At 32.9% G+C, this 11,421-nt stretch overlaps 1 protein-coding gene across 2 annotated transcripts in view; it reads right to left on the bottom strand.

The window, feature by feature from the left end:
• Positions 1 to 5,550: 5,550 nt before the first annotated feature.
• Positions 5,551 to 11,421, bottom strand: part of LOC114173467 (uncharacterized) — a 5,874-nt gene continuing 3 nt past the window's right edge. Inside the window, exons 1-4 of one of the 2 annotated variants that reach the window (XM_028057898.2) lie at positions 11,217 to 11,401; positions 10,850 to 10,882; positions 8,696 to 10,532; positions 5,551 to 7,576 (exon numbers count right to left, since the gene is read on the bottom strand). In XM_028057898.2, coding sequence (XP_027913699.1) covers positions 5,576 to 7,576; positions 8,696 to 10,532; positions 10,850 to 10,882; positions 11,217 to 11,290 — 3,945 coding nt within the window. In that variant the 5' untranslated portion in view covers positions 11,291 to 11,401 and the 3' untranslated portion in view covers positions 5,551 to 5,575. Of the gene's footprint in view, positions 7,577 to 8,695; positions 10,533 to 10,849; positions 10,883 to 11,216 lie in introns of both variants that reach the window. The other variant, XM_028057899.2, reaches the window with a different exon arrangement.

The raw sequence follows: 11,421 nt of genomic DNA on the forward strand, positions 1-11,421 counted from the left end.
ACACATTCTCAGATTCCTCAGTAATAAATACTATGCTGCTTTTACTAAATCATGTGTGATTTAGGGTAATATTAGAGAAAGAACATTTACTGGGAGAGTATGAGGGGTGAAAGGAGTTAATTTTACTGATATCTCTAATCAAGTTTTCCAGTGCATTGAGGACATATTGGTGATGAATAACAAAAGATTATGCCTTTATCATTAAAGTTTCTGAATTAAACAGTGAAAAGAAATTCTCCCAGCTGTTCAATATCTCCGACTATCGCTATCATACACCCAACAACACATGTTATCCTCTGCACTACCTACAGATACATCATTTTCTGGAATTGTGCTATGCACTTTTCTGGTAAAGGAGATTTTGTATAAATACATCAAAAGGAATTAAGTTAAAAATAATTTTTTTTAGAATCATTGAATCTTAAAATGAAATTATTTGAATGAATGGTAACTTTGGAGTTATTTTTATCACTTCTTGTTGTATAGATAGTTTATAATGTATTTAATTACATTCTTAATTTGATATAATCATAAATATTTCTTCATATGTTTTTGTTATATATGGATTAGAGTTATAGTCATTGAAAGATTGCAATTTTATATATATGACATTGTTTTTATACATATAAAACATTTGACAACACTTTTATTTCGAAATTTTAAGACAATGTGGTTATAGATTTTTAATTTTATATATTGTTTAATTTTATCTTTTGTATCCAATATGGGACTTTTGACTCACACTTAGACTATTTTCAATAAAGTGATAGTATTTTAATATGCAACATGGTTTAACAAATACAAATACTTAGTTGATACATTTTTAACAAAATATTCTCAAATTTTCACCTATTTTTGTCATAAATTATTCTACAATATTTATGTTTTTTCAACTAATAAATACAAGTAATAATATATTAGTTTGTCCTCTTACTATATAGTTGTTATTGAGAAATAGCTTCAAAAACTTAAATGTTCCTGTTCTGAAATAAAAAATTAAACAATTAAGATGATTAGTTTAGAAGGGAGGGAGTATTATTTTAGAAGGGAGAATAATAAATAGGTATATCGAGCTAATTCAGAATTTAGATAAAGGAAAGAGAGATGAGAGACATATATATATATGATATCCAGATATTAATATCCTTAAATAACAACGAAATGTCTAAAATAGACATCTAAGGGAAGATTGAATTGGTTATTGCTCAAAAATTAAAATAGAATAAAAAATTTAGATGAAAGAAAATGAGGACATGAAAAGTTGATTCCCAGCCAAGTTTTTGGAATGTCCCTCTTCTAAGTTTTGATAACATAGATATTGATATATTAAAAAAAATTAATATATTTTAAAACATCAGTATATATAAATATATTACTGTCCCGAAAATTACAAGTATGTTAGCATTAAGTGGTGCATCTGTACTATATATGGGAAACCCTTCATCCCATTTTCTTATTTGTAATCTGATATGTAAAAATGAAATTTTTGTTACCCCACATCACGTAGTGCGTGTGTCTGGTTTTCTTTGAATTTGCCTCACATTATATTTGGAGTTTTGGAAAAAAAAGAATAATTTCCATTGAAGCCAAGCTAAGTTATTATATCATCTATGCACCTTACCATACATCTATTTAAATTCATGGATTCTAATCTCTAAGCCAATCTGGTTTCTCTCGATATAGAATCAGGTTAGATCGGAAAAACAAATTTGAATCTAGGTTGAAGTTGGGTCCACACGTAACCTACCAACAATACTTTATTAATTTTTATATTTTTTTAAAATTTTTAATTATATAAATTTACGATCTTTTTAAATACTAGAATGTTATTCAATAAAGTTTAAATAGTTTAGATGTTTAATTTATTTGTTTTCAAGTAATATACATTTATATTTTAATCTTCAACTATCATCTTTATAATTATATTTAAAAAATTATGTAAACACTTTAATTTTATCATTATAAAAAAATAAATTGAGTAATTTACTTTCATTGTACAATAATAAATATATAAAATAAATTATAAGAATGAGTCGTTCCTAAGTAAGTCAACTCACTAACTTAACAACTTCTAATTGGTCGAACTAGATTACAAAATTTATCCTTCATAAAAAAATCATTTAGGTTAAGTTGATATTTTTTGGCTCAACAAATGGTGAACCGACCTTTATAAACTAAGTTTCTTTATTTTGACATCTTTGTTTCTTTTCCTTATGGCTTGTAAAACTGTGGAAGATTTTTTTTGAAAGCTCACCGGTTATGATCTTGCATGCACAGGAAATGTAAAGATTTGAGAGAAGACAAGCAAAAACATATTCAATGACTTGTATATATGTTCAAACCAATTTAATGCACAATCAACGAGGGTGGCTTTTACTATTGTTGAAGTTTTAATTTGTTATGTTTAATACTGAAATGTTAAAATTATATTGTATCAGACATATAACTTGAATTTGGATTTTTTTTTTTTCTGTATTTTTCTGTATGTCTGTCTTAAGAATATACTGATTTTGATACGACAGCACTTAAAAAAAATAGAATTAGATTAATCTCAAACATTTTTAAAACATTAATCACAAGTTGTAAACAAGTGAAACAACACAAAATCAAACAGTGTAATCAAAAATTGTCGATATTATTGATTTTTATTTGTCTTTCTGCCTTTGATTTATAAATGAAACTTGTTCGTTGCATGTAATATCAATTGTTTCGTGGTAGAGATTAAATGGGTCGAGTTATAATTGAATCGTAATGTTTGGACAAGTTATACTTTTAGGTAAAAAGAGTTATACCCTAACTAATAGGTGTAACTTTTGTTCTAGTGGTAAGTGCTCGATTCTAATAATTGGACAATTGCTAAGGAAAAAATTGTTGCATGTGACATCAATTGTCCCATGACAGAGACTAAATAAACTATAGTATTTTGACAAGTTATACTCTTTATTAAAAAGAATTATACCCTAACTAATAGCTATAACTTTTGACCTAGTAATAAATGTTTTATTCTTACACTTTGCTCTGTATCTTCATCGACCAAAAACTATGAGGTTTTAGCATGTCAATGTATGTGCCTGGCTATCAGTACTGTGCTCAACCATTGGAACACAATAATGAACCCCAAACCCTACGCACACTCCATTCTTTGCTGTCACACCAAGAAACCAGTTTTGGTAGGACATTGCCACACCCCAATAACTTTTTCCAAACCTACCTTTTCACTTTTCACTTTTGTAGGTAATTAATGAACACTATTATTTGATATAAATAAGTTTAAATCACATATTAATATAAATATAAATACTATATAATATTCGATACTCATAAACATATTATCCTATGGTTTGGGATAAAGGTTAATGATGCTTTGATACCTAAAAAAAATTTAGCTGATAATGTTCTTCTTTATCTATGGGACTATCTTTTTCTTTTACAAATATAAAAGTTATTTTTGTTAAGATTATTTTATCTATGAGACGATAGTAGATCTTGGATGGTTCTAAAGGAACAAAAGAAAGAAAAGGCATGTGAAGTCTAGTAAATATGCCTATAGTTTTTTTGGTACAAGTGCACTAAAATAAAAATTAGAAAAAGGAAGTTGTGCGCATATAATGGTAAAGTCAAGAATTGTGTTGGAAGTATTCCTCCAATACTCATGTTTTGTACTACATAGTGACAGTGCCGGTTCTGATGTTGGAATGGTGTGGGAAATGGTCCAAGATCGGAACTTGGACCACAATTTGCTACGTTTTTTTAAGGGCAATTACTTTTTACACTTCTATATTTTCCTTCTAAAGTTCACATTTAAAAAACAAATGCCATCTTTTCCTTTTTGTGATAGAACAAGTAGGAAGTGAAAAAAAAAGGGTTAATTTCGAATTCATCAAACAAAACAATAATAATAATAATAAAGTTGATGCCGAATATAAAGAGGTGTAAGAAGAAAACATGAAGGTACAGGAAGCAATTGCGAAATTGAATTAGCATGGGACCAATTGAATGGACTTATAGAGTGAGTAGTCCCTTTCAGTTTTTGTGGAGAGCCCATGATGTCATAATAACGGTATTATAACTAAAGTACCGATATACAAGCTTCTCCACTTTATGCAACTTTGCACCTCACTCTTAATATTTTCAATCTTCAAAATGCGACTATCTGTCTGAATACACAAAAAGTACAGGATTGCATACTTCAGATTTAGCTCTTTGGCTGCTGCTATGGTCAACGTCTGGATCCTGCATCATGAGGAGAGATGGTCCCAAATATAACTAAAATGATTAAGTGATTGTAATTTGTACATGACCTAGTATATTATCATATATTTTTTAAATATTTACAAATAATATTTTATGATATAATAACTAGTTATCAAATTTTGTTATATTCTCAGTATATTATGAAATATTTTATTTACGATTAATATTTTAGGATATAATAATTTATAATTATATTTTATTATATATTCATGTTGTCGATAAAAAAATATAATAATTTATTATTTAATTTTTTAAAGATATTAATATCTTCATTGTATAATATTTATTATATTCAAGTAACATAATTCGATTAAATATATTTGTTTATTCATGATCTATAAAGTCTATAAATACAAGTACTCAATCAAGAATTTATACTTAATTAACATTCAACTATAAGACTCGATTCATATTCTTTATATCTTTATGTATAAGCATCAAAATGTCTTTTACAAATAGGTCTTTTTATGTTTTTCTTTAAAATTTGGAACTCTCCCACCAAAAGAAAAAAAGCTTAGCTCTTGAAAGTCCTGTATTCCACTTTAGAGACATACTCCATCAAATTCTGATAAGAACATAACTCTGTTCATGATGCAAATTTAACGACAAGAAAAAAACTTATAATAGTCCCCAATTAAAAAAATATATTCCAAAGGTCTTTCTTTATTATTGGCTCTTCCACAGAGCAGGAATGAAGAACACAGACGGAGTGAAAGAAAACTATAATAAAAATTTCCCTGCTGAAAATAACGGCATCTGCGTTCAGACCAGTAAAAAATTTAATTACTTGGAGCTCAATCAAGAGTTTATGGACGTAAAGCTATGCTCAGTGGTATACAAGCACCAGATTCTTGAGTGGTTTCAAAATATGCTGCAAAGGAATCCCATATCAACTTTATCCATTGAAGAAAATTTCTAACGCACGTCTACAGTTGCAAAAGAAAGACTGGGTGTTCTTTTGCAACACAAAAAAGTAACCTCCATAAATTCTCATGACTCTAACAGCACAGTTTTTATTATCTCATGACATGGATATGACCATCATCAGCACGTGCCACAAATTAAATTCAGACCAACCACACCAGACACGTGATTTTCGCTATTTTTCTTTTCGCCTTACCATGTATAATTGTTATATAACTTTCATTCACTAATTTTGTTATAATAGTCACAGAATTATAATTACTGTTACACTACTATAGATCAGAGTGAGTGTGCACGTGTGCAGCTGCGACGGCTTTATCCAGACCTTTATTTTTGTTACTAACATAGGCCTGGAGGGGAGGCAACAAAACGTTAAATAAAGTCGTTTTTCAACTTATTAACCTTCTTGAGAATTTGTCACAAGGTTTTGTGGACCTCTTACAAAAAAGCTGTCGAAATTATTTTCCACGAGACTTGAATTCATGGAGGTAACATTTTTTGGAAGTAACAAGTGAAGTCCAGAAAAATGATCACCCCAAATATCATATGTATACTCATTTGCAAGTCCAGCCTCGCGTGAGTGAACAGCTGTTTGGTTGTGAAGTTGGGATCCAGGAGCTCTAGCATGCGAGTTAACAGTAGATTTTGAGCCCAAGGGAGACGGAAAAGTGTTCGCAGGAATGGGAGAAGTAGCACAAGGTATCTGAACGGGTAATCTGGTAACACTTCTTGAAGCTGAATGTAGCACTTGAGAAGACGTACTATTGCTGCATCTTTGTGAAAAGGCAGGCTTCAATATATTTGACTCAGCAGCTAGGGCAGAAGGTTGGTCATTGGAAGAATGTTGGGTAGCCACCTGTGTCATTGAACTAAGAGCCTCGGAAGGTTGCTCTACATCCAGAGACAGTGACCAGTTACATTTAGATGTAGCAGAGAGAGTAGGGGATAAAGGTGATGAGGGTGTAGAATTCCCACTTTGACTACTTGAAACTTCAGACAGTGCCGCCAATTTGGCACCGAGACTCTTCCTCCTTCTTCTTCTACCCTTTTCTTTACCAGTTTTGACTGTGAGATAACCCAACTCAGATGTTTTCATTGGATCACAGCTCTGAACATCTGTGGATGACAATTTCCTATCACTTTGTGTATCAAATGCATGACTAGTCTGTTCATCACTTTCAGAAGTCTGTATCAAATGCTGAGAAATTTCCAGTTTAGATGGATTCTCTTCTTGACCATATGAATATTTGCCAGTAGAGGCCTCCATTAGATGATTCATCTTACTAGACATAGAGAGCTTACTCTTTCTCTGGTCATGATGTAACAAACTGGATTTTCCAGCACTTTTTATGGTGGCGTGGACCAAGCTATCATCATTCTTCCAAGAGAAATCCAAGAAGCCCGATTGAGTGGTTTGAGGAAATAGGAAACAAAACATCAGAAATATTAAGGATGCAATAAGGATGAATCCTAGAAGGGATCTCTTCACTCTCATCCAATACATGGATCTCTTGCAGTTACCTAGCATATCATAAGGGAAACTTGCTTTCATAGGTAACAGAAAAATACCAGTTGCCAAGACTAGTTCAAGATCTCGACGCACCACAGCTGCAGAAAAATCAGTTTGATGTGAAATCAGAAGTTTAGTTGATTCCCCAGGCTCAAGAGTAAAACCCTTACAAAATAGAATCTTAAAACCATCCAATCCACAGTCTCTCCCAGAAACTCTGATACTTTTAACCTCTAATGGCAAGTCTCCAGTATTTTTGGCATATAACTCTTTCACTAAATGTTGTGAACAGGTAGAAGTTATCTCTTTCATGTGAAGTAAAGTATATGTAAGAGAAAAGTTGAGTGTCTTGGGCATTTTCAAATCAAAATCTACACTGTCAACATGTTCAGACCTCTCCAGCAATACTAGAGAATGCAACCCTCCATATCCTTTTAAAGGTATCCACTCAACACCTGAAAGATTATTTCTTATCAATGCTGAACCACTCCACCCACATCGATCAGAAGGATAAAAAGTTATTGGTCCCAAAGTTACATGATCATGAGGTTGTACATATGCCTCTGTTACCGCATTCTCTGGTATAGAGAACCCATACCTTTTTGGAGTAGCACCTTCATCAATAACCAAATTACTAGATGAAGAAGGGTGTAATAAATCACTTAAACCCTTACATTGATTAATTATTTCTCCTGAATTCAAGATAAGCTGCACCACAACAGGATGTTGACTGGGATTCTTTACAGTGATCCACCTCGAGACATAACTTCCGACCTGAATCATCGGAAATAACACTTCACGGTCTTCAAGCACAGACATGCCACCAATGGTTCCTTGAGACTTCCAGTTTGCAAGAACCAGTTCATCGACATCTTCTGTCTCTAAAACCTTCAAATAAAAGTAACAGAAAAATTTTACTTTAATGGCTACTTGAAATTAGAAATAAGTATCAATAATCAAGTAGGCTAAGGCTTTGCTTAAATAAACTTCTCCATGCACGCTACTAGAAGAAACAAGGTAAAAGGAATTGAACTTCTTTCATAAGATAAAAATCAACATATGCACTTAGCTTTTACAGAAGTTCTCTCATCAAACTTCTCTAAAAGCTAAAAGTGCATCATGTAGTTCTCGGGGAGCTCAATTTATTTTCTTTACCTTCTTATTTTTCTCCCATAACTGCTTACGGAGTAATTTATACAAAAATGGCTTAATAATTTAAAGAAAACTGAGTAAAATTGTTTCCGATAGTATCTATTGCTGTATGTCATGACCACAAATTCTTTTATACAGCTAATTGTTTAAAGACAAATGGAAATAAAAGTAGTCAAGAAAAGAGAGAAGGGTAAGACAAGGTTAGACAGAAATTTCAAACAATGGTAAAGAAGGCCATCCTACTATTTGACGCAAACAATTTCTGTATACTGTATAAGTTGATGACAGAGATATCCATTTATTTGTATCACGGGGTAATATAGTTTAAAATAAATAGATAAGCTTGATTATTTGCTAAACTTTTTTCTCATGCCTAAAAGTTAATTGGTTGATTATATTGAAATTGTTATTTAAAACCTTTATCCTTGAGCATGCTAGCCATTATATTTCTCAACTCTCAGACCTGTCAAACAAAATTCTCAAAGGATTGGAGGAACAGATCGCAAAATAGAAAAAAATTAAAATACATACATTAACAATGCCCAAAATTGATTTAAATTAAAATTCCCCAATGCCACATAATTAACTTACAACAATATAAGCATATAGATTACAAGAATTGTCAAGTTCAGTATTTTATGCACTATGATACCAGAGGAAAAACTACATAATAATCATAGGAACATACTTCCTCCAAGGCATTTACAAAATACGCCCTAGATTTAATTAAAATACCCCATTCTTAAAAAATTACTGAATAAATAAATAATAGACAATATTCATCACTCAATGGTCTCAACTTTTATTTATAAAATAAACAGTTCATCAACCTTTGCAAGATCAGAATCAACTTACCTTGACATTTGGTCGCAACTGCATGCTTCTGCCTGTATACCCTGCTCTCGTTTTGTCGGGTTGGTTATCTTCTGCTTGAGCAGATGAATATATCTTCCTTTGATGTTCAAAGCAGATATATAATATGTCCTCACATGGAATTTCAATCAGGGGATTACTTGAGTCATTAGTAAGAATCAGAAGTTTGCAGTTCTCTTGCAAGCTGGACTTAGGTGAAAAGTCATGTAACTCCAAGTGGAGGTGGCTACAGTAAATAATGCCAACTTTAGTAACAGTGCCAGGGAAAAGCAGTAAACCTTCTTTCAACTTAATACGGAAAAGCTGGGTGTCAGAAACTTCTATGGCCTTAACAAAACTTAAAACATGAGGAGCATCATTTCTAAGAGAGATAGTGATAGCAATTTCACCACTATCACATGTGGCTAGACCCTCAAGAGTTGCTGAAATGAATATACCAGCAGTATCACAGGCAGAATGGCTATCTACTTCAGCTTCAATAGGAACCATAATAATATCAGATGTGTCTTGTGAGGGCCTCACTAGATGCAAACAAAATGCACCAAAGATTTTTCCCTCAAATCCAACCATAATATCCATCTCCAAGAGAGTTTCAGAGCCATGTGGAGCAATATTCCAGTTCCTATGGGGTCTGATTGCTACAGTTGGTGAACCAAATTGGCCAGTATTTGCAACCAACCGATCCTTAATGGTTGGGAAGAGCCAAGCATCAAAACCCTGAAAATCATTTATCCTACAAATTGCTTCGGTTTCAACATAATTATGCCCTGAAGAAATTGATATCCAGGCAGTTATTTCCTCCACATAGAGGGTCTCATCAAAGGGATTGAACAGTGAAAAATTCTTGCTCAACCTTCCACCAGGAGAAATTTGCACGCCTGATAGGGGTTGAATTCCAAAAGGAGACTCTGTGGCATATCCTTTAGCTTCTACTATGAATCCACCAGAACTTGTCTGCAAAATCAGGCTAGCTGAAGACAAACCAAGACTTTTTGGGAAGAAAACAAAACAAATTAAAGCTGATTCACCAGGTCTAAGTGAAATGTCACTGAAGTTACAAGGATAGAACTGTAAATCTGTGCTGAATGGCTCATAGAGGTTTAATAAGCTATCATTGCATGTATTTGTTACAGTTAAAAAAGCTGAAGAAGAAGAATACAAGTATTTTTGTCCCCAGTCAAGTACAGTCGGGCCAATCCTTACATTGGGTGAGACAGAACCATCAAAAGAATTTGATTTCGAAATCTCAGAGTTTTTAGACCAAAAGCGTGTTGTCTTTTGCTTAAGTGATGAAGCTCCACAAGAAGAAATATCATCTTTACAAGCGACTTCAGTTTGACGAGGTGGTACCCCATCTACTCCCTCTCTGGAGTTCAATGAACACGCGACAAACCCTCCATTAAGTAACCTAAACACACCATGTTCAGACAACCAACTTTCATTACTTGTCTGCCTTCTATCCTGAGGTAACTCTACACAAAATGGACTGTTGTATTGACCGCCAGATTCTCCTTGAGAAGCTTCCTTCACAATTTTCTCTTTATGAGAAAATTCAGACAACATTGATGGAAAGCAGAACGAATGACTGTTCGGACACACCTTTTCCAAATTATGGGAAGATGAGAACCCATAGCCTAAACTAGAGTCACTAACAATGGTATCCAAAGAACCCAAATCAAATTTCTTCTCAAAAGATGCACAACCATCATAATCTGGTGAATTTTCTATCCCATTCAAAGAGCACAGTCCATGTCCGGCGAGCCAGAACAAGATGCACAACAGAACCACATAAGAAGTGAATGTTTTGTGCAACAATCCCCTGATTGAGCCACAAATGCTGGTTAGAACATTTTTTTTCATACACGTCACGCATAAATTATGTGCAAGCAACCAAAACAGAGAATGCTGCTTTCGGTACAAATACAAAACATATATACATGTAAACAAATTTTACCAATTGCAGTTACACCTTGTAGCATTGATTACATATCTTGACACGAGCTTATTGTGTTTCACATTAGACTGATATCAAACAATGTCCAAACAAACAAATATGTAAAGAAAGTAATATGAAGCAATATTAGAATTCAGCCTTCACAAGCTAGAAATAGAAAAGATAAGGATCCTTATCCGCACCGTTGCGCAAAAAAATTAAACAGTTGCCAGACCCTGCAAGAGCCAATAATCTATTTATCGAAAAATAAATAAAAAAAACGTAATCAACACTTAAAGATAACATTCTAAATCTAGCTTCCCCGAACCATTAACCCAAATGTTAAAAAAATAATAAAAAATAAACACACACACCACGTGCTCAACCTACAACAATCACAGTAATCCCACTCAAACTACAAAAAGGAAACATATGTTCAAAGCAAATGCGAAGAAGGATAAGGGAAGACCAAAAATAGAGAGAAAGCGAACACAAATAGTAAATAAAATGAATAAATAAATAAAAAAAAACGATGAAGTTGAAAATCATAGAAAATGAAAGAAAGTATACCGGAGGCGGAACATGGAGAGGGAGAGGAGAAAGGAGAGTGAGAGTGGGTTGATGATTAGGGTTTGAAGGTCCATGGAAGAAAAAGTGGTGGGGAACCCATACGACACAGACACCAAGTTAGAGCGAATTTTTTTGATGTTCTTACTGTCCACACAAACCCGATGCTTCTACACTATATCAACAAATTTGCAGAAACAAACCAAAC

The sequence above is a fragment of the Vigna unguiculata genome, chromosome 2 (assembly GCF_037176805.1).
Source record: "Vigna unguiculata cultivar grain cowpea cultivar isolate G323 ecotype 2 chromosome 2, ASM3717680v1, whole genome shotgun sequence".
In the NCBI taxonomy this organism is placed as follows: domain Eukaryota; kingdom Viridiplantae; phylum Streptophyta; class Magnoliopsida; order Fabales; family Fabaceae; genus Vigna; species Vigna unguiculata.